The sequence below is a fragment of the Drosophila novamexicana genome, unplaced genomic scaffold (assembly GCF_003285875.2).
Source record: "Drosophila novamexicana strain 15010-1031.04,08,12 unplaced genomic scaffold, DnovRS2.1 tig00000193-arrow-pilon, whole genome shotgun sequence".
Lineage (NCBI taxonomy): Eukaryota > Metazoa > Arthropoda > Insecta > Diptera > Drosophilidae > Drosophila > Drosophila novamexicana.
This window is the reverse complement of record NW_020824787.1, coordinates 5,018,571-5,043,070: the sequence shown is the minus strand read 5'-3', so window position 1 is coordinate 5,043,070 and position 24,500 is coordinate 5,018,571. Positions and strand designations below refer to the sequence as shown.

The following is a 24,500-nucleotide window of genomic DNA, read 5'->3' as shown; positions in this document are numbered from 1 at the left end:
AGGGAAAGATCAATATTAGATTAAATGATCTAACCAAAATAGTTGTATTTAAAGGCACATAAAGCGTTTTAGGCGTTAGACAGTGTCTGTGTATAAATGATTAACTGCAATAGTGAGTGTGTTTAAGTGATTAGCTGAAAAGTTAGCAATTTTGATTAGTTGTTTAGTATGTGAATCAGTTTATATATATATATATATATATATATAAATATATATATACATAGTGTATATACATCAATTTTACTACGGGGTGCACTCTCTCGAGCAATTTTTAGTATATTTTTTTTTTTTTGTTAGCGTTGCGTGCGACAGTTGCTTGAGATTTGACGAGATATTTGTTGCTTACCTTGGCATTGACCAAATCTTCGGTGGTTTTATTGTCGGCTTCCTGTGATTTGGCAACGCGCTTGCTCATTGTTACAATCCACAAATTGATCTTGTTGAACTTTTGCAGGAATGTCTGCCAAGCGGCGAGACAGCTTTCAAGATCGCTGCGCGCATCTCGGGACAGAGCCTGCAGCGTTTCCCATTCACCATTCAGGTGCTTGATCTCTTGGGCCACATTGTCTTGGCCCTCGCTGCCGCTGGTGGCTATGACCGCCTGGCTGAGCTCCTCGCAAGCTTCCAGCAGCGATTTGCCCTCAATGGAGGCGGACTGTATGTCGCCAAGACGATTGAGACGATCCTCCACTTGATCCTTTTCGCCATGGCAATCAGCGCACTGCTCCACCTCGATGCGTGTGCGACGCAGCCAATCTTGTAGCTCATTATAGGCCTGCTTGTATTTCTCGTGATTGTTAACCTGATTCTCCAGCGACTCAATGATCTTGTTCACTTGACCTTGCAGATCATCGAATTTGCTTAGACCGGGCGCAAAATCGTTTTTATCCAAGCTATTGTCCTCACGCAAGCGTACATTAATCTTCTCCACAATATCGTTGTGTCCATTGATGTCGCGTTGTGTGACACGGAATTTCTCCAGTGCAGCACGCTTTTCGCTCAAGTCATTCAAATACTCCTCGCTGGCCTTAACACTGGGCTCAATATCCTCCAGCCATTCAAGCAGAATCTTGTACAGCTTGAAAATCTCCTCCAGCTGAGCCAGACGATTCGCCAATTTCTGACGCACATCATTAAGATCCACAAGCAGCTTGTCAAAGTCCTGTTTCAGGCCCTCGGTGTCCTCTTGTATTTTGGCTGCGCCATTCTGTTCGGTATTCATAATCACCTTCTCCTTTAGTTCCAGAAGATAGCGCAGCTTGTTCTGTCCAGTTTCAAAGCCTTGACGCAAATTCTTAACAGTATTCAGTTTAATTTGCACCTCGTTCAACGTGCCGGGTATTTGTTCGCATTCGGCTAGCTTCTCACGTGTCTTTTCGATCCACGACTGGCACTCCTCGTAGAGCGTATGATGCTGCTGATGCTCCTGGTAGTGCATCTCCAGGCGTCGCATGACCTCCTTGGCCAGCGTCAACAGCGCGTTGTATTTGGTGGTCATCTGCATGATGGCATTGCTGATGCGCGTATCAGAGCATGTCTCCAGCAGCACCTGAGCCTTCATGTTCAGGTGATCCAGTGTCTTCTGCCAATCGAATAGCGTTTGCAGATGTCCCTGGAATTCCTCAAGCACCACCTTCTTTTGCGTAAGACTATCCTGGAGCTTGTTGTAGGACTGCACGAGTGCTTCGGTCTTGGTCAACCACTCGAGCGCCTCGGTGTACTGATCCTGGTAGTCAGACCACTTGACAATGCCCACCTCCAGATAATCCTTGGCCTTGTTGAGCGCCTCCACATAAGCATCAAACTCCTCCTGTAAAAGTGCGACTTCCTCTTCAATGATCGCACAATCCTCGGGCTCAGCGGTGCGACAGGCAATCTCACCCTGGGCCAAGGCATTTTGCAGCTTTGTTGAGCCCTCGGGAACTTCACCTTGCAGAATCTTAAGCTGGTGAGTCTTCTCTGCCAGCGCTTGCTTATCACCCGTTGGCTCGGAGCACTTGCTCAACCTTTCCTTGGCGTTGCGCAGCCAAGAGGCAAAGTCGTTACCTGCATCGATCAGCGCCTGGTAGCTGTCAATAGTGTTCTTTTGTTTGGCATAAAGATCCTTGGCCTGCTTGGTAAGGTTCTCGTATTTGTCGGAGATTTCTGTGGCCGGTGCACCCTGCTGCAAGTCGGATGCCTTCGAGGTTACCGATTGGATCATGGGCTCAAACGAGACAATATCCTGGACAATGTTGTTGGTCTGGCGCAGATTAGCCTTGCGCTCGCTCAGACCGCTACTGAGACCCGGCTGTCCCCTCTGGGATTTAACAATCTTTTGCTCGCACGCCTGCTGCAGCTTGGCCTCCCTGTCGGTAATCCATTGCTGCAACTGTGTGTAACTGGAGCTGTAATCGGCCCATTGCAGCAGATTTGTCTCCAACTGCACCTTGGCTGTGGACATTTTCTTGACAAGTCGATCCCAATCGGTCTGCAGCTCCTTCATTTCATTATTAATGGCATCGCGTCCATCGGAGCGCGTATTGCGTATAATCTTCTCGCCATTGTTGATGGCTGTGTGAACGAGATTTTGGCCCAGTTCACGATTGCGTATAAGATCCTGTATTTGCTCCAGGCGACGTTGCAGGGCCTCCTTGGAGCCTGCACCCTCGCCAGCGGACTGAATGGTTTGCTTAGCATTCGATATCCATTCCCTAGCCGCCTTCATATTGGCATCGTATTCGCGATGCTGATCGCGATTAGTCTCTACCTTCTTTAGCACATCCTTCGCCAAATTAACCTGTACCTGATACATGGAGCCCAAGTGTCTGAGCTGATTGTTGACATAGCTATCCAGATGCGATTTAAGTAGACCTGCCGCGGAGGCATTAAATTTATCGATATCATCCTTGCCCTTTTCCAGTCGCGACATGACCTCGCGCATATCGGCCACCTGTTTCTCCTTGTCGGGCAGATTGGGACAGAGGTTCAGCTTATGGTTCTTCACAAGTATATCGATCTGTTGCAGCCATTCCATGAGGCGTTCATACTCCTCTTTATATGCGCGCCATTGCACCATGGTAACTTCCAAGTTTTCTTTCTGCTGATTGATCTCGCGGAACAAACTTTCGAAGCTATCACGTAGTGCGCGTATATCATTGCGTATGATCTCTTGGCCCTGCGTCGAAGTACTTGCCAGAACCACCTCACCAGTGTGTACCAAATGCTCAACAAGTAGTTCACCCTGAGCCTGCTTATTGAGGAGGGCCTCGGTGGCCTGCACGGCATTCTCAATGGCCAGCTTGTCGCTTAGGCTGCTCTGTTTCAGCGCGGGGAATTTCTCGCGTGCACGACTTATCCAGCTAACGAGATCGTCATAGGCTTCCTTGAACAGGCGATGATCTCTGTACTGATCCTGGCGATCCGACAGCAATTTCTGTGTCTTGGCAAACAATTCATCGAAGGTATCCAGCACTTTTTGTGCCTGGAACGCAGCCTGGCTCTGTTGGCCGCTGGCTATCATTTCTTTAGCCTGTACCTTCAGTGAATCAACATCAATCTTCTCCACGCGTACCTTCTCCTCTGTGGACTTGACACGATCTAGCTGTGCGCGTTTCTCCGTCATGGTTGTCTGATGCTCGCCCAATTCCTTGAGCAAACCATCTAGCCATTCGTTAAACTTGCGCACGTTCTGCACCTGATCCAAGAAGCCAGACCATTGAGTAATGGAATCATCCAGGTTAGCCTTTACGTCCATAATGCGCAAAGCAATGCCGGACCAGAGATCCTGCAGTTCTGAGAGCTCCTTGTTTATGGCCTCGTGCCCAGCGGGTGCGGTATTTGCGAGCACATGTTGAGCCTGTTCTAGGATTTTAAGCACTCGCGCAGAACCCTCGTCTTTAAGTAGAATCACATCTTGAATGGTGGCCAACTTCTTGTCCAGTTCTTTCTGGCTCATCGAGGACATGTCTGAACAGTAGTCCAGCTTTTCCTTTATGCCATTAATCCACGATGCACACTCGGAGATGGAGTTATCAAAATCTTCGTGCGATGTAACGTATTGCTGCCAGCGATTGTTCAAATCCTTGACTTTGTGGAAGATTTGCTGATATTTAGTGACCAATTCGGGCCCAGATGATCGAGTCGAGGTGGGTCCCTTCAGCAATGTTTGTGCTTTTTCGGTAACATTATCGACTTCCAATTCCTTGGCACGGACATCGCCTTGCAGTGCCTTCAGCGTATCCAATTGCGCACGCTTCTTTGGCAGATCCTCTTTGAGATCAATGGCATGCAAGTCATTGTCGGTGTCACGGATCCAGGCCAAGCACTGATCGCGCAGCTGCTCATATTCGGACCATTGCTGCAGGCGTGCCTCAATGGCTTCGATGGTTGAGCCAATGGCAGCTAGCAGACCCTCCCATTCCTGTTGCGTTGTATCGATCTGAGATTTAATGTTCACCTGACCCACATCAATGGTACCGGGTATGACCTTCTCGCCCAGCGCACGCACTTGATCCACGCGTGGAAACTCATCCGCAAGGCTGGCCTTCAAGTTCTTCAGACGATCTAGATTAGTGTGCAGAGAAGTTTGCTCCAAATCAAGATCGCCCCAGTAGTGCACGGTGTTCAATGTGGCATCAATGAACTCCTGAGCATCCATAACGGCCTTGGAGTATTGTTGATGGGCACTCACAATGCCCTCGTAGCGTTCCGCGTAGCCCTGAGCGCGCTTTTGCAGTTTGCCAAAACGATCGGTTATATCCTTAAGAATATGATCCACATGCTCAGTCTTTTCAGGCAAATTGGCTGTAATCTCTTGCAGATTTCCAACCTCTACTTGATGATTGTTGATATCGTTGAGCACGTCACGATAGACCTGCAATTTATTGCGCTTCTCGTCCAACGTGGTCTTCAGCTCAATTTCAGCTGGCAACTCATGCTCCACATCATCCAGCCAGCTCTTAAGCTTGTCAGCAGTCTCATCAAAGCCGGACCACTTGGCAATCTTATCCTGTATCTTACGCGCAGTGCTGGCAACATTATCAAATAGTTGATCAAAGGTCAGATCATCTAATTGGCTGCGTATGGCCTCACGTCCTTCGGTGGCCGTTGAGCTGTAGCACTTCTCGCCCAATTCCACGGTGCTGTTCAGTAGCTGCGTAGCCGTGGGCTGCTGTGCCAGCAACTCCTGTATGACCAGCTGCTTCTTGAGGAGATCATCGCGTGATGCCACCGAGGACAAATCGCTGCAGTCATCGTAGCGTGCCTGAGCGTTAGCCAACCAATCGGCGCATTGCTTGTACTTTTCGTTGAAGTGGCCGTGATCCTGAACGGCTTGTTCGCATTTCTTGAGTATCTCCTTGGCCGTGGCTTGTATAGACTGGAAACGTGAGGAGACTTGTTGCACATTGACTGCGATTCTGGTCTCTCCTGAGCTTTGTACAAGTTCCGAGGTATCATCCTTCATTTTCTCAAAGTCGGCTTCGTTTTGACGCAGGCTTTGTGTCAATGACTGGAAACGATTCAGCTGCTCTTCCTTTTCCTCAAAGGAGTTTTTCAGATTGTAGTTTTTGAGCGCATTCTCAGCCTCGCCCAACCAGTTAATCAGGCGATCCAAGTCAACTTCATAGTCATTCCATTGCTGTAGACGGTTCTCCAGGCCGCTCTTAACATCGGTCAGTGAACCACCGAACTTTTCGAAATCAGCATGCAAATTGGCTAAATCGCGTGTCATGGCTTCCTTTGAGCGAGCTGGTATGCTGCTGGCATGCTTCTCAATGTGTTCCTCAAGAGCTTTAAGCTTGGAAACACCTTCAGGCAAAGCATCCTGGATTTCATTAATCTTCTGTAGACGCGCTTGCAATGCTGCCTTATTGCCCGAGTAGTCGGAGTAGCCGGTCAGACGATCCCACAGGTTCTTCTGAGAATCCTGCTGTGCTTTCTGCAGCTCACTGAACTGCTGATACACCTCGAAAGCGGCATCTAGATCAGCGACCAGCTTGCCGCAATCCTGTCCAACTTGCTCATAACGCTTGTTTACTTCAGCGACAGATTTGGCAATCTCATCAGCATTGGCAGGCGCAGCGCTAGTCAGGAGAGCTGCTGCCTTCTCATTGACAGCCTCCACAATGCGCTTGTGCGAGTTGATATCCTGGTTGGTGGCCTTGTATTTGTACAGCTTGGAACGAATTTCCTGTGCGCTTGTCCAGCTGGCTGGATTCTCATTGTGCAGTAATTTCTCCACCTGATCCAGCCAGTTGACCGTTTGACCTAGTATATCCTGGTAGCTGGAAAGCTGTACGGTTTGTGCTTCTTGGCGTTTTTCCAAATTTCGTATGCCCTCATCCAGCTTATCCCAACGATCGCGTATGTCACGAAGATCCTTGCGTATCTTTTCTCTACCCTGAGTGGATGTCTCCGGCAAGGCCTTTTCACCAGCTGCATTTAATGCACCAAATAAGCTCTCGGCCTGCTCCCTCTCGGAAAGCAAAACCTGTAGAATGTTTGAGCTCTGCGTGGGCTCATCCTTGAGCGCCTTCTCCAATTGCGTCTCAATGGGCTGCAGCCACAAGTCCACCTCGTTGTATTTGTCTTGGTAGAACTGATGATCGTCCACCAGATTGAACCAGCGGTTGACCACTTCTTTGCTCAACACCTGCAGCAGTTGATAACGATTTGTGATCTGCGTTGTCAACGTCTTCAGACGATCTGCACCGCAGTTGTTGAGCAAAGCGTGTGCCGTATCTCCAAATGCATCGATTTCCTTTTCCTTTTGCAGTATGAGTTCCCGCTGTATTTTATATTTGTCCATTTGCTCAACCTTTTCATGCAACGTCGACTTCAGCTGTTGCTCGCGGAATACGGCTTCCGCATTGCGACACCACTTGGTGAGTTCTTCCAGATTGTGCTCAAATTTATCCCACTGCGCCAGGACATCCTTTTGCTTGCCCTCAATGCCCTCAATGTCGTTGAAGTGACTCTTCATTGTAGTCTCCAGTTCATCGATTTCTTTCTCAAGCACTTCAATGCCCTTCTCCGAGGTGGCGGGTTTTACATTATCGAATTGTGCACGGATTTCGCTAATTAGATTCATGGCCGTTGGTTTATTTTGAGCCAATTGACCAAGGGTCTCAATTTTACGCTTTATATCTGCCTTTTCACCGTACGAATCATCGCATTCCAGCAGTTTGGCTTTCTCATTCGATATCCAGGCCTTGGCACCACTGAGCGCATTGTTTAGGTCGCTGTGCTTTTGCACACAATTCTCCAGGTTGTGCAGTATTTCATCGGACTTTTTCACAATATTCTGGAAGAGTTGCTTGATTGACTGAAGATAAACATTCAAGGAGTTGTCCTTTATTTGATCAACTAGTATTTGCGCCTTGTCGCACACATTGTCCACGAGCACATTGTGCGTGGTTATCTCCTGATGCAACAATTTGTGATTCTGCAGTTGTGCACGCTTCTCCTGGAGCGTCGTTTTCGGTTCGGTATGACTCTGCATGGCTTTGTCCACATCCTTCAGCCACTTGGTTAGCTGATCTTGAGCAATGCTAAACTCATTGAACTGCAGAAGACATTGATCAATCTTATGCGTAGCCGAGTTTAGGTCGTCCGTGTAGTTGTCCCACATGGTACGCAGGGAGCGCAGCTGTTGGCGTATAATCTCACGACCTTCAGGACTTGTGTGACCGTAGAGTTTCTCGCCGCGGTCAATCAAACTCTCAAAGACAGTGGAATCCACAATGCGCTTGTCAGACATTTCGCGCAATTTGTTTTGCTGATCCTGCAATACGCTCTGATCGCCGACAATTTCATTGGTCTTTGCCAGCTCATTGGCGCAGGTCTGCAAATTTTGCTTAAACTTTTCATAGTCCGTGTCAAAGCTGTCGTGATCCTTAACATAGTTGACATACTTGGCGATGGACTCCTTGCAAATATTCTTCAGTGTCTGATAGCGTGTATTCAAACGCGAGAGTTTCAGATTCAAATCGGTTTCACCTTCGATTTCACGACCCTGATCCATGAGCTCATTTATGGCTACGCCGCGACGCTCAATATCCTTGGCATTATCTTGGAGCTGCTTCAGATGAGCAGCCTTTGCTTCGGCGGTGCTCTTTAAGTTCTGGTTCTTTACCACAGCCTCGACGTTCTTCATCCAGTTGTCGAGCTCATCGATGACTGAGTCAAACTCATCCCACTTGGAGCAGAGCTGCTTCAGTTTCACCTGCGAGTCCTGGCAGAGCGACATGAACTCTTCCCATGCATTTTTCGGCTCCTCAAAGCCCTTCAGCAGCGCCGGATGACCGCTAGGATGGGTTTGTGTTAGAACCGTTTCCAAAAGCTTGTGGCACGTATCAAATATGGAATCACCCTCGGGCTTATGCTGCAACAAATTCTCCACAACAATCAGTTTCTCCTCGGCGCCCTCTTTTTCGAAGGTGGTTTCGTTCAAAATATCAATTGCCTCTGATTTGATGGTGTTCAACCAATCTTGTGCCTTCTCCAGCACCTGATCATAAGCCTCGTGTTTGACCACCTGATTGCCTACGGTATTGATGCGATCTGAAATCTTTTTGGATAGCGTATTGTACTCCTGTATGGACTCATCCGTTTTACGCTCGGACTCATCATCGCAAAGGGTGACCGCCTTGTCGTGCAGTTGCTTTAGAGCATTCTTATGCAATGTAATTTCCTGCAGCTGTGTTTTATAATTTTGTAGAGCTGCTTTCTTGGCCGCCAAAGTGGGATAGAGTTCGTCGCCAGCAGTGACCTTGGCCTTAGATTCGTTGAGGTAGTGCGACACTTGAGTGTAGCTCTCCTCAATGGATGTCTTTTGTATTAGCACGCCCTCAACCTGTTGCATCAGAGCATTGGCCTCATCGCGCAGATAATCATATTTCTCGCGCATTTGGCGTAGATCGGCGCGTATGCGTTCACGATTCTCAGGGGAAACCACTGGATAAAGCGCCTCACCAATATCCACAGCATTGTTCAGCAAGAGTTGACCATTGTCAAAGGTCTTCAGATAGTTTTTAATGGTCTGCAATTGCTGTGCGGTGGCCGACGAAGAGCCAGGGGATCCCATACGGGCCAGTTCCTGGAACTCGATCTTTGCATCGCCAAACCATTCATTAAAGTCTTTAGATGCCTTGGCAAAGTTCGCATTTGACGACTGAGCGCTGCGTATTTTATCAATGTGTCCGGCAAGGCTCTTGGCTACCGTCTGGTAACGCTGCACCAAATGCGTAACAAATTGTCCAATACGCGCCTCGGGATTCTTTTCAATCAATTGATGTGAGGTCTGCTCCAGGCCGCTGATGATAGGCTCATGTGCCAGCACATCCTGCTGCAGTATGGCCAATTCTTGTAGTTTCTGCGGCACCTCGGGCAAATTAACCTGACTGCTTGTCTCCGCTTTAACGCGACCTTCTACATCGCGCAGCCAGTTGGATATTTGCTCATTTGACTGTTCGTACTGTGACCAGAGATCAACATTCTCATCCAGTATGCCCTTGATGCGATCAAAGCTGTCCTGTAACGCCTGCATTTCCTTGCCCATAAGCTCGGCATCGCTGTTAAGCTCGGCGAGATTCTGTGGCGTTTCCACGGCCTTAAGCATTTCCAAGGATTTCAGCGTTTCCGCATGACGCGCTTTGCAGTCATCAATGCTCTTGCTGACCTCCTGTAGCGATGATTTTTTCACATCCAGGTTATACTTGTCGCTAGTGGACTCCGGCTGACACCAGGCCACCTTCTCGCGCTGTGTGACTATGATGCGCTTCAGCATGCCCACCTTATCCGCATGGAATTTTTTGAGGAACTGCAGCAGTGAGCTCTCGATCTTCTTGGCATATAGATCGACGCCCTCGTAGCGTTTCTGAACATTGTTCAGCTCCTTGGGTATGATGGACTCATTGAAAGTGGGATATAAATTACGCAGTTCGTCCACATTCTGTTTGATATTCTCAATTTCGTTCCCACTCTGTTCCAATTGAGCGCGCAGTGCACGACACTGCAGCAAGCGCTCCATGATCTTGTTGTTATCGCCGGACATGTCATCGCATTTGATCAGCTGTTCGCGCAGCTTACTCACCTGCTCGCCGGCAATCTTGGTGCGTTTGCGTAGCTCCTGCTCCTGGTCAGCAAAGGACGTGGTGACAGCGCTCAGACGCTCCGCATTGTTGCTCACCTCGGCAAATTGTTCGCCGAGAAGCTGATTAAGTGTGCTCAAGGCGGGTATTTCGACACCATTGTTTATCTTGACCAGGTCGTTGGTTTTCTCGAGGATTGTAGCCCTGAGCGCTTGGTAAGAAGGCAGTTCGTTGCGGTATTTGCTGAGACGCATGGGTCCGAATTCGATTTCAATTGAATTATCCGCCGCATCGCAGAGACCCTGGTTGGTTTCAGACAGCCAAGGCAGCAGATCCTTTTTGGCATCTTCGATTTGCGACCAAATAACCGCCTCCGTCTCGTAGATATGGGCATTTTTGGCCGTCTTATCATGCAGATCCTGCCAGTGCTGCTTGGCAACGGCAACTTCTTGGGGAACCTCTTGAGGCACCGGCTCACCAATGGCTGAAAACAATTTGGCAACATTGTTGCCGCGACGTTCGAGCTCATCGAGATTCATCTTGGACTTGCGCAACTGTTCCATAGTCTTGCGCGTCTTCTCAGAGGCCTGATGCAGCGCGGTCTCATCGCCCGGCTGTTGGGGTATGGCATTGAACAAATCTTCGGCTTTCTTTAGCTCCTTGGAGAACTTGTCCTTGGATTCGGCGTACTCCCTCAAGGCTTGACTGATAAGATTATATTTTTGTATACGATCCGATATTTCATTTTGCAGCGAATCGTAGTTCTTATCCAGCACCAGTAGACTCTCCTGTATGGCCGGCATGCTTGCAATATCCTCACGCATCAGTAGAGACCCTTCATCGTGTATGCGATTTTTAAGATCCGCCTGGTACTTAAGCGCATCATTTAACGCCACAAGATCAGCAATGATTTGATCTATGTTGTTCAGATTGGGATGTTGTTTAAGAATCTGATCAAGTTTTGCGCGATTCTCCTGCAGCGCCTGACCAAAGTTATGCTCCAGTGCATGGAATTTGTCTTTACGGACAGTCATCTGTTGCAGTTGTTGCTGCTGATTTTGCGAGCGAAGTTTCAGATTTTCCAACTTATTTTCCACATCGTTGACAATCTGTGTGGCTATCAGCGGACGGCGAGAGAGTGCATCGCGCAATTGTATAGCCGGATTCTCATCGATTTCCTTGGCTTGACCCTTCCAGTAGCTCAAACCCTGGCCCAGATGATCAATCTCATCGATGGCCTTCTTAAGCTCCTCGACAGCTGGTCCCTCGGGCTTTTCCAACTGGTGCTTCAAATAGTTCAAGTGCGATTCAGTATCATGCTTCCAGCCCAAAAGCTCGGTCCATTTTTCCAATGCGGCCTTCTTCTGCAGCATATTTGACTCCAGATTCTGATAGTTAACCACAAGGGCAGTGTACGCATCATTCAGTGCATTGGACTCTTCGGGTGTGGCACCCAGGGCCAGCTGCTTGACCTCATCGTAGATGGCATTAAAACTGGGCTTCTTATCGGCGTGCTCCTGCAGCAAGGCGTGTATGACATGCAAACTAGTCTCCACACGTTCCGGATTGATTTCCTCAACCTGGGTGACTTGATTGCGCAACTGTTCCATCCAGTTGGAGAAGTTGACCAATTTGGCATTGAAGTCCTGACGCGATATAATGGCATCGGAAACCTCATTGATGTTGCCACGTGTGGCCTCTGAAAGCTTCTGTAATTTAGCCTTCATGTTGTTCACGCGATCCTTGACAGCCACAGCGCCCTCTGGCGCCAAATGCAAGCTGATTTGATCGGCATTTTGGCCAAGGGCAACCAATTTGGCCTGCTGCTGAGATATCTCATTGTTGAAGGACTTTAGCTTGACCAGCTCTTTTTCGAGCTTGTCAATGTGCGGTGTATTCAGCACAGCCGGACGCTTACCCATCTGCTGTGCACCCTGATCAATCCAATCCTCCAGCTTGGCAGCATCACCGTCGAAGGATTTCCAATTGGCAACAAGCTTTTCGAGCTTACCGCTCGCCTGTTTGGCATTTTCATGGACCGCTGTCCAGCGGGAGTGCATGGCATCTAACTCATCGGGGGCATTGGTTTTGCATAACATTTTATGACTGATGTTTGATATGCCATGGAGCTTGTCCAATTGCTCCAGGCATTGTGTTTCAAATTGTTTGGCATTTTGTTGCATGGCAACGGCTTCTTCAAGTGTAATTGGTTTAGGAACTATATTATTTACCTTGACTTCGCTTTGCTCCACGGCGGGCTTGATTTGCTGTAATCCTGCCTGGAATTGCTGCCAGTTGACCAGATCCTCCTGCACAGCCTGCGACTGATGGTCCACATTGCGGTTAATGGCGCTGAGCACCTCCTGCAACTTGGAGATTTCACCCTTGAGACGCTTCGCTTCGGCAACGTTGCCCTCCTTGGGGGCCAGCTCAGATGCATCAGCGGCCAACAGATCCAGCTGCTTCATGCGCTCGCCCAGCACACGCTTGAAGGACTGCACCTTGACAACACGCTCCTCGGGTGTCAAATCCTCAGATTGTAGCGCTTCAATATTCTTGGGTGCCACTTTGTTGGCCCATTCCTGCAGCTCAGCTAGACGCGTCTTGTAGTTGTTCCACTTGGCACTGTAGTCCTCCAGGTAGCCCACACGATCTTTGACATGCTCCATGGTATTAAAGAACATCTTCTCTACCTCAGTCACTTCCTTCTCGAGTATCGGCCGCTTATCGGCGGCAGCCAGTGGCGCCAGCTCCGCTTTTAATGCATGTAGCTTGGGCAGCAATTGGTGGGATGCCTGCTGCAGCTGCACGTTCAGATCGCGCTTCGATTTCAGGTCTTGACTAACATTTTTGGCATCTGTCTGGAGTGGTGTGAGGGCGCGCAGCTCTGTCTCAGCTGTTTGCAGCATGGAGAAGATGTCGTTCTTCTGATCGACAAACTCGCTCCACACTGCTTGTGTGCCCTTGAGTGCTTGTAGTTTATCGGAGGTTTCGGTATAAGCCTGATTCCAGCCGGTCTCCAGATTCTTGACTTCGGTATTAACGAAAGCTGGTGCATGCACATCCTTGCTAAGATCGCGTCCACGTTGGAGCATGGACATAATATGTGGCCGCTGATGATCGAGCTGATTGATGGCATACTGTTGCTCCTCAATTAGGCGATTTACGCGTTCCAAACTTTCGGGTGCAGGGATATTGGCCGTCTGATCCTTGACCTTGGTCAACAGGCAAACAACCTCGTGCACCTCGCGACGATATGTGTAACACTTGGAGAACACCTCCGTTTTGACCATAGTTATCTCAATGGTGGGGATTAGGTTCTTGTAGCGTGCAATTAGATCTTCAAGTTTCTTTTGCTCCAGATTAGCCTCATCTTCGGTGGCATAGCTGAGCAGAGAATCCAGCGTTTTGACCAGCCACTTCATGTCCTCACGTTTGTTATCTGCATCCTGGCAGATTTTCTGCGAACAAAACAATATTGTTATTAATATAATTTTTCAGGAATATGTGTATTTGTTAGATTAGCAAAAGCAATTTAGTTACCACCAGTTCCCTTAGCTGCATGCAGGCGTAATAAATATTAGCAAGGAGTTTTTATATCAAGCTATTTTTGGGGGCGATAAGCATTCAACTCACCTGGAAAACAACCTTCTCCTTTTCAAACTCCTCCATGCTGTTGACCTCATTAACAATGTTCTTAAGGCTCTGATCTACGCTGTTCATCCAATTGATCATCTCATTGAATTTCAGATGATAGCCCTCCCATTGGGCAGGTATTTGCTGCAACGTCTGTCGCATATCGGCCAATCTGCTGGACATTATCTGCCACTGCGCGTTGGCGTTATCATAAGCCTGATCCAGGCTAATATCACCGGGCTGCTGTTGTTTGTGCGCTTGGGCCAGACGCTGCATATTCTGCAAGCACTTCTCCAAGCGTGGCACCGCGTCCTGTTGCAGCAGGAATTGCTGGTTACGTTGCAAAATGGAGTCCACATCTTCATTGCGATTGAGAGCCTGCTGCTCCAGCTGCAGCTCCTTCTCAACATCCTTCAACGATTGATAGAAGGCATTCTCGTCCAGACGGAACTCCAGCTTGAGCAGATGCAATGGCGCTTGGCCAAGCACATTCTTCCAGCGAGACTGCAGCTGCTCCACACTTTGCACCACAGCCGGTTGCTCCTGGCTGGGCAATGAATTCAGCAGCTGCTGTGCCGATTGCACCAGATCGTTCATCCAACGATCGTTGACCTGCTCGAAGAAGTACTTTTGGGTCTCAATTGTTGTCTTTGACTCAATGTGCTTCTCAATAAGCATGGACTCGGCCCGTGTGAGCCATTCGTTAACGACGCGTTCGTTATCCTTAAAATTACTCCAACCGCCAGCTGCATCGCCCAAACGATGCTCCCATTTGCCTGCATTCTGTATGACATAATTGAAGCGTTCGTTCAGCTGCTGCATCTGCTGTGCTGCTGGAGCCGTATCGATCTTATCATCGGCCGCCACAGCTTTGACCAAATTCTGGAACACCTTGTTCTTGCTCTCCAGCATGGAGCGATAATAGACGGTGCGCGAAAAGTAGGTCTTATGCTTGTGCAGTTGCTCATTGATTGATTCACGTCCGCCGGCCAGATTGTGGGTGCCTAGCAGCTGCTCGGCTTCGGTCAGCCATTGATGAATTTCCTTTTGGCCCGCCTCAAGTGACTCCTGTTGAATTTGCAGCTGATGGAACAGATGCAGCTTGGCGGGCATTTGGGCGCGTATGCGCACCAGCGACTCCTTCTCCTGCTTAAGCAGCTTCATCATTTTGTCGACCTCATCGCGTGACAGATCCTGTATGAGCGACTGGAAGGTGCGACTGATGGTCTTGAACAACTCCTCGTTGTCATCGATTTCGCTGGCAAGCTGCTGCAGTTGCTCGCCATAGCGACGTATCTGCTCGCTGTTGCCCAGCACTTGGCGCTGATCTAGCACGCTCTCCGCGCCACGCAGCCACCTGGACAGCTTCTCGATGCCAGACTTGTACTCCTGGCGCGAGCGTATAATATCGCCAGCATGCATGTATTGCTTCGTATTGGCGAAAAGACGCTCGAAGCGCTCGGCTAGGGTGCCATGACGCTGACGCAGCTGCTGAGCAATGGGCTCCTCACAGGATGCAATCAGATAGTTAGCGGCATTGGCCAAGGCATCGAATTTATCCTTCCACACGGTGATGTCCTGGAAGAACTCTAAGCGATCGTCTTCGCTTTGGTTCAGTTTCTGCTCGGCCAACAGCAGCCATTCCTCGCAGCTGGGCGCCAATTGATTCCAGTTGCGCCAGCAATTCACCACCTCCTCGAGTGAGTTTTGGCAGCATTTCAGCTCCATCGAGACACGCTTCCAGCGCTCCTCGGTGTCATACATAAAGCGATCAATTTCGTTGATGTCCTTGCGCGCAACATTGCCCTCACGCTTATACTCCTCGACCACCTGTTGCATGTCAACGAATGCCTTTTGGAACTCTTGGAAGATCTTGTTGCGCGATACAAAGTTCTTATACTGCTCCAGCTGTTGGGCTACCTTCTCCTCGTGACCGTACTTGCCAGTCCAGCCACGCATTTTGTTCTCCACCAGATTGAGGAAGGCAATCAGGCAGCATTTGTGCTCAAGGAATTTTAAGCGGATTCTACGCTCAGCGGCCTTGGGTCCAACCTCTTGCAGACGTCGTTCCATGTTGCGCAGCTGCTCCAAGGGCACCTGATGGGCCTGGGGCGAGCGCTTGGCATTGTCAAACATGGCCACAATGCGCGGCAGATCGGCAAAGAACAGCTTATGCTCCTCCAGCTTTCTACTGATCACAGCGGCTGTCTCCTCATTCATCGCATTGGGTATATCGTTGTCCATGAGCAATTTCTCGGCATCGGCGAGCCATTTGCCTACAGTGCCGAAATCGCCAGGCAGCTCGGCGTCCAATAGCCAGAGCCAGTACATCATCTGGTATTGAAGACGCTGCCACAGCTCATTGATCTCATCCCACGCCTGGCGTGAGACCTGCAGAAAACCGCTCTGACTCTCAATCAGTTGCTTGAGGCGGTTGTAAGCAGGCAAATGTGCATCGACTTCAGAACGTGCCAGCAGATATTCACCAAAATCACGTGGAAACGAACTCATCATCACCATCGGTTCGTATTCGGTGGTCTTTTCCAAAAGGAAACGACGCAATTCGTCCACTTCTTGTTGCACATGCGACTCGTCGCGGGATGCACCCTAAAATAAAATACATTTAAATCGGTTAGAATGTATTTTGAAAATCTGTTAGTATATGCAGTTATTAGGGGAGGTTTTTTTTTTTTACATTTATGTTTAAATCTTGACTCTTTTTCAGCCATGTTCACACATTTCACCAATTTTTGCAACATGTCTGCAATTAACTTTCTTGAAAAGGAAAGTTAAGATTAATTGGATAAGGATTTATATTTTGCATTTATATTCCCCCCATAAATGGAATTTTTTATTGAATGTTTTCGGCGATAAATGAAGCTGTTTTTACGGTTTAGTCTGCGTCACTTGGTCAGTTGGTCAGTCAATCAGTCAGCACAAAAAGTTTTATATATTTAGATATGCATACCTTTGGTTCAGGATACTTGTGCAAGAATTGCGCCACATATGTCATTATGCTCTTCTCATCCGGCTTGGGTACGTCCACATCCTCAGCGTCCAATAGTTTGGCAATGCCCAATTTGCTTTCGGCCACATCGAAAGCTGTTTCCAAACGCTGACGATTGCTGGTCTTCTTTAGCTCAGCTAAATTGACCAGATTCGCTTTAATTGCATCGATAAGTGCGAGGAAGGCGACACCATCTCTCCAGCTGGCGCCGAAATCCTTAACCTCTACACCAATGTCTCTGCAAGAAATATATAAACGTTCATTATGAATCATAGTTAGATATTCTGTATATACTCACTTTGGCAAGGCATTTGTTACCCAGTTGAGTAGCGTTTTCTTGGCGCCTTGCTTCCATTTCTCAGCCCTAAGATCACTGCCAGCCTTGTGATTGCCAACACTGTCGAGGGAGCTAACCGAACCGCCAATACCATGACCCAAATATTCTAGGTTGCGGCTATTCTCCTCGATCTGTGAAAGTTGAAAGGTTCAAGATTAGAAATACATACTACAAAAGTCAATCAAAGACACTCAATGGTCAAATCATAAGTTTTTGGGTGCTTTAATAATTGGGACTACCAACTTAAGAATTGAACTACCGAAAAGAAAAATATGAAAGTATGTAGGACAACACCAACAACTCTTTACAACGATCTCAACCTACCTGTGGCGCATAATTTATAACTACAACTAAGTTTTTCCGCCTCTTTTTACGAAGCTTGTTTTTGTTATTAGTTAGATTTAGTTTTTTTTTATTTTTTTTTTTAAATTATTTTTAAATAAAGTACAAAAAAGAAGATATAGAGGGTTAATTACATTTATAATTGGCATTGTGAATAGCTATTTGGTGATTCATAAGTTGGTGGTCTAAAATCAGGGTGACAAAAAGTGTACCGCTAGCAACCAATTTATTTTGTTCTAGTGCTTCAATTTTCGGTGAGAAACTGTGCACTGTGTGTTTGTTAAATATAGCTGATAGTTTGTTTAGGATTCAAGCTCACCTGGAAGTACAATATGATCGTCCATATTAGACCCAACACAACTGGTGGTCTCCCATCCACCAGATCTGCGGGATTAATATTGACCAACTTGATGCGTTTGCTGGCTAAAAATTGTAGGGCCGTATTCGCATTGCTGAGGAAATGTGGACGTCTCAAGACGCGTCCCTTCTCCACGGGCAATCGTTCGCCGGACAGCACTTCGAGCAGTGCAATGAGTTTCGTACCATCACGTAAATCATTGATTAAATCATCAATACGAAGCGGTGGAACACGCTGAAAAGGAACAATCAGTATGTTTATTTCAAATTTTATCATTTCAAAGTATAAGTGAGATTAGAAATTTAATTGATACATTTTACTAGTACATTTGTGCTTATTCTTAACTAAGCCCCATACTAAGACATTCTTTATAAACTGTGTATAAGAATGACATATAAATGTGTGTAAGAACCAAAGCGCAGAGTTATGTATCTTAAAGTGCGTTTCTGGTTATAAAGTTTGGGTGGAATGGGGGAAGGTTTTGAAAAGATATATATATTTTGTTTTGTAATTGCAATAGTACGCGAGAAATAACATACCATATTAGGACTGACTCTCAGAGATATACTCAAAAACCCAATCCTAAACTCGAGTCTTATCGACAGCTTGATGTCGGTACGAATTATTTACTTCAAATAGGGGTCCTACGTTCCGAATTTTAGTTCCCTAAATCTTAAAGATTCCGAGCTTATGCGGACGTAGAAGCGGACATACCAACAGACTAAGGGATATGAGCAAATTAAACCAGTTGTTGGCCTGACCAATATTTTCTTTCTAGGATCGAAGAAGCCTCCCACTGCTTGTTGCATAACACTTATACAAAACAAGCATACCCATTTCCGACCATTTTCAATGAGTATATAAATGTTTTACATACGAATAACAAGAATCAGAGTAAAATAAAAATGCATGGAAATTTATGAATAAGATTGGATTATGGTAAAAATGATTGAAAATGTATTGGTATATACATACATATATATATATATATATATATTTATGTGTTTACACACATGTGCATGATTTAATGAGCACTAAAGCCAAATGACCAGACGTCGACACCGACTTTGAAGTGCCTTTTGTTGCAGCATTTAATGGGCTTTTTATGAGCACATTAAGTATGTGCATAATGAATATGCCAACATATATATGTATGTATACACATTTATATATAGTTAATGCAAGTATATGTACGGCACATGTTGTGCAGTCAAAAGTGCAATGCATAACTCAATCAATGTAATTTATGAAGCGTGAATACTGAAACGATTTCGTCAATGCGTCTAATTAATCAAATCGAACACGGACGAATTTGTCGAGAAACGATTTCGCATTTGTCGCCAGGAGACGACAGAAAAGCAGATAAATAATTAACGTAAAATGCATTTAATTCATTTAAATAGTTGATATGGTTAGGCTTTGCGTTAATTTGTTTAGCTGCCTTGCTAGACAAATTGTCGAGTGGCACGCGCCGGCATTTAAGCCGGATTCACCGCAAAGATTGCAATTTAAGTTAATGACATTACGGCGGAAATGGCACCGACCGACGAAAACAAAAGCAATTCGAGCCCAGCCAGGCACTATAATTTGAGTGTACAATTTAATTGAGCCTTGCCCGTTTGGTTGAGCAAACATCAAGGCAAATAGTTTGTGAATACTTGGCCTCAACTGTTGCGGACATGCAAATGTCGGGCAAAGTTTTTGTCTGTTTCGAGTCGCAAAAGTTGTTGGTTTTCTTTAGTTTTAATGCAACTTTTCAAGAAACTATGCTACTTACAATGCGAATTCAATTTCTGTATTTCCGCTTGTTTCTCGGCAAACGCCTCAATTTCCACAACTCTGCACAACTCATGGTGTTGTCTGGCAATTGTGTCAAACTTTTATAACAGCTTTTTGTCTTGTCATGTTTGTTTCTTGTTTATTTTCCACACTGGCGCTTACAATTTTTCTTTTTATGTTTGATTCCTTATCTTAACACTATGTCTGTGAAATTGTTCCTCCTTTAAGTTTCTTTGCAGTATAATTTTTTTCTGTTCTCTATGTAGCTACATTGAAAAATCAGTTTCCTAAACAATGATTGTATTTAAGAAAGTTCCATACTTGTATGTGGAAAGTAGATGAAAAGTTGTTAAAGAAATCAATTGTTGTTTATTCATTCAATCAGTAAAAAATACTTTTTCAAAGATCTCTGCACTTATTAAAGACATATTCCGCATATATATTAAAAGAAAATATTTTTCATTGGATAGCTTTTGGAAGTTTAACAAATTCACGAGTGGAAAAAGAGTGGAAAGCTAAGAGAATTTTAAAAAATATACCTAATGCGCAAAATGATGAGTTATGCCAGATAGAATTTTGTTGTTGAAAACTCATATATTTTTTCTGAGGTTGATTGAGCTACGCACCTACTTATTCAGCGTGAACACGGCTAGGTTTTGCCTTCCTAAACCTCTATAGAATATAAATAGATATCATTTAGCGCATAGAGTCAAGAACTTTGCATTATTTGAGCGGTAAGCAAACATTTATCATGCCATCGTCATATGGTATTGGTAGACAAGCCAACTCTTTGCAATTGTCTACTGTGCGTTGGTTCTAAGAATAACCTTTAAGTCAACTGTTGGGCACGCACCCGAGACGTCCATGGAATTTGCCAATGCGAGAAATTCCACAAGCCGCTTGCAACATGGACCCACTCTGGCGCAAAGCATGCAAAATGTTAAACAAAAGAAAAAAAATAGAAACGTGCAAGCCAAGTTCATAGCCAGACATGCGTTGGCCTATAAAAATGTGTTCGGAGCATAGTCAGGCAACAATGCTGCATTAATGACAGCAACAGTTCCGTTGCATGTGTGGCCCGGACAGTCTTGGCCCGGATCGAAGTGGCAGCGGCAGCGTCAGATGCCATTAACCCGCACAAGCCCCAACCGACAATCCGCAGCCCACGCAAACAATATGCAACGCCCACTGACTTACTTTTAGCCCGAACGTTGATTTAATGCACTTTTCCTTAGAGCACTCGACATTTTCGTTTTGGCGTCTAATATGTTATCTTTTAATACAACTTCAATCTGCAGACGTGAGCCGGCATTTCTTGTATATCTTTGGCCCGAGCATATGTACAAAATTTTTGCCGGCCGGCCATAAAACCAGTTCCACAGGCTTTGAATGCCATGGCGGGCAATGCAACTCGATAAGCCAGCCAAACAGAGAGAACCAAAGTCGTAAAGCGTTCATTCGACAAAGTGACTGGCAATAAAAGGAGTTGCAGATACATACGGCCAGTGTTGAGCAATGCGCCTTTTTTTCCCATAGGAATTTGAAGTTAAGAAAAAGCTAAAAGCGGTATTGCCAAATTGTGGGAGTGTGACAGGCAGAGATACAGAATATAATATACATATAGTCTAGAGACTTTCAAGGTTAAATTTCCCCTAGTATTATATGTATATCAAAAAAGTTTTTCTAATAATCTTAACAGGCTGTATGTGAGGGCAATATGTGACTGTCGCTTCGATGCATTTGGGTAATTTATAAAAATATTTACAGCATAACATTGGCATTACTATGGTAATGAGTAGGTGCAAAAAATATTACTGCAATCATAAATTAACAACAATTTGTTATTGTGGGAACAAAAATTATAAATTGCTAATGCAATATTTCATATTTTACTAAGAGCAAAGGAAAAGACGCTTGATGTACCTCAAATTTAGCTTTAAAAAAAACTTTTAGCTTTTTTTGGCTTCTCGCGAGCTGACAGCGCTGAAATTTATTGCAGACGTGCCGAGGAAATGGAGAACCTTTAATAAAAAGCGTGGGCAGGTCATGAGATCATTGATTGAAGTCATATTTTTCGCCAACTGCAGAACTGTAGCCCGTTATGCAATATGCAAATGAGTCATTTAGTATGCAAAATGACAACAGCAATTTGTTCAATACTTTTTCTTTTTCGCAATTGCACAACACTTCATTAGCACATTTTCATCGCAGGAAATATATGAGCTTGTCGATACACATGAGAAGAATGTTGCCTGTGCGACGGTGCTAACTAAATGTAATTTATTATTTTTTTAAATTTATATTTGTTTATTGAGCATCCGCCAATTTGCGCCTTGAGTGCCAACACCTAACAGCGTGTGTATCTAACAGATATTAGTACATATTCTTTCATACAATTTGTAGCTGGATACATTTGACAGTGCGTCAAAAAAGGTGGACCAAAAACAAGAAAAATTCAAGTTTTGTCTAACTATTTCAGTTCAAGGTGAACCAGTTACGTCACGCACTCGCTCTTTCAGTTGGCGACCCGAATACAGGCTGTGGTCATTGTTCACAGAATTTGATTAAAATTTATTAACTAATTTAGGCGCTCAAGCCAACAATAACAATGACAATAACAATAGCAACATCACACGCCTGCCACATTGTCGCTTGCCGAATTTTTCGGCATGTTTCTCTCGCCATGTGCCCTCCGGCTGACAACTCAATGCCCGACACGAGCATGACTCGCTTTGACTGAATTTTGTGGGTGTGTACACTGTACAGTGAGTACCCGCTTTCATGAGCACGCCTTTTACTTGAAATTTATTATGGATCTACTAAAGTCGAAATAAATCAATGTTGCTCTCTAATTAAGATTTTTAGAATCAACCAGTCGGCATCTCCTGACTGCGAAATGCTCCGTTTCAGGTGTAATAATTGCTATGAACAGGTGGAAAAAGTGCTCCCAATTTCGACTGTTCGAAGTGGGAGTGGTAATAATATCTTAAATCCCTACATTTTTTAAGAAGTTTTCAGCGAATAAATCAAATAATTATACTCTGTAGATTTCGTACGCGATTTGTAGGTGTGGCACAAATTGTATATTCGGTATACTATAAGGTTTTTGTTCAAATATATTAAAGAGGCTGGAGAAAGTATCTACGAACACATACATTACATACAGATAAGTTTGATCAGGATGAAAAGTTGGGTCGGTCTGTCCGCATGTGCGATCTGTGTTGGCATCGCTAATTTCGTTAGTCTTTGGATTTAAAAAACTCACAATTTGAAAGCAAAGTATTCCATAAAATGTAGAAATGAATGAAATATGCAAAAGGTAGTATCTCTCCGTCTACATAAAATATACTAAGTATCGGTCGGTCTGTGTGAACGCGTTGATCTCAATAACTACAAAAGCTTTTCCTTAAAGTTTACAAACCTAATATTCTATTATAACACATATTAAAAATTTACCATAAGTCTATCTGTTCGGTTCCCTGCAAATTGGTCTCTTAGTTTTAAAGAAAATTTAATAAAATTGCATAGTTTGGAATTTGTATCCCATCGCATGGCATAAGGTAATAAAACAGCCAGAGCATATAAAGTACATATATACATCTGTTCAAATAACGTATACATATATAATTTTTTTATATTTGATCTAGAGGAACAGGTGATTCGGTTTGTCCGTTTGTGTAAGCACGTTGATCTCGATAACTACAAAAAATGGTCTTCAGATTTAAAAATTAAATATTGCAGTACAGAAACGTTTATTATTTCTTTATATATCTCCTTCCATACTATAATATCGATCTATGTCGTTTTTAAGATTTGACTTAATGTTTGTTAAGCTAGCTTGGCTGTGGGTACCCTGCATCTCCTAGATGGCTATTTCCACGTAGATAATTTCTCTTATACTATTATGTCATATGCCTCGTATGGCCAGCTTAATTTCCATACACAATTTTAATATAATTTGTACACTTGTCTGGCCATGATCCAGTCCTGTCACCGAGCTGGCGGCGCCTCAGTTGACAGCTGTATGTCTGGCAATTTATAAAGTGAATGGATAAACGCAAAATTGGCGCTGTGAGGTGTTTAAATTAGAAAGGATATGGCCAGGTGAAAGTGGGCTAGAAGACGGTCGCTTGTCAGCTGCAAATCTAACTGAACTTGGCATTGACAATTGCCAATTGCCAGTTGGGTGCACGCAAAAGTATCTTGGCCATCTCACAAGGCAGCGGGCCAATTTTAATAAAATTATATAATTTATTAATGCAAAATGTTTAACGCTGAAATATAAACGGGGCAGAGACACCCCTTCTCCCCTTCTCGCCGTCTCAACAAATAACTTTCATGGCCGCGCGCAATTCCCGAATTCGCACGTTTTGTTTTTAGCTGATATGCAAATCGACATGCAAATTTCAATGCCAGAGAATGTAGATAACAAAATAAATTGAGCTTCGCATCGATTAAACTGATGCAAAGACATTGAAAAGACAAATAACTCACCTTCAATAGGTATGAATTAATCCAATTAGTGAATGTCTTCTTCTGCACACGTTCTTGCTCCTCTGCAATGAAATTGAAAAAAAGAGAATGCCGAAAGGAAAACATAAGAAAATTGTGTATACAGTTTCGATGTTATTCTATGTAATTAAACGTAAGACAAGCGAAAATTGCCAAGAGTCGCCGAAGACGGCGGCATTGATAGGCGACGCCCACAAACAAGACACCGTCTAAAGACAAGCGATAAGATACATTTCCCAGTAAGTGGATACCCAGGTCAGAAAGTTGCCGACACATGTAGCTAATGTTTGCATTAATTGAATTATCAGTAATTTAGAGTGTGTATTAACTGAAATTAACACAACGATGACATCATGTTGGCCCCAAATGCCAACAGCTGAGATACGCTGTGAAATTGAACTTTTAAAACTCAACTTTGTAATAATTAATATAAAATGTTATTAACCTTTTCCCTTG

The 24,500-nt window shown here is 45.1% G+C and overlaps 1 protein-coding gene across 1 annotated transcript in view; it reads right to left on the bottom strand.

Moving 5' to 3' along the window:
- Positions 1-24,500, bottom strand: part of LOC115759274 — a 106,202-nt gene that overhangs the window by 69,595 nt on the left and 12,107 nt on the right. Inside the window, exons 3-8 of the mRNA XM_030700176.1 lie at positions 24,027-24,088; positions 17,715-17,987; positions 17,015-17,184; positions 16,678-16,954; positions 13,710-16,316; positions 347-13,534 (exon numbers count right to left, since the gene is read on the bottom strand). Coding sequence (XP_030556036.1) covers positions 347-13,534; positions 13,710-16,316; positions 16,678-16,954; positions 17,015-17,184; positions 17,715-17,987; positions 24,027-24,088 — 16,577 coding nt within the window. The remainder of the gene's footprint in view (positions 1-346; positions 13,535-13,709; positions 16,317-16,677; positions 16,955-17,014; positions 17,185-17,714; positions 17,988-24,026; positions 24,089-24,500) is intronic.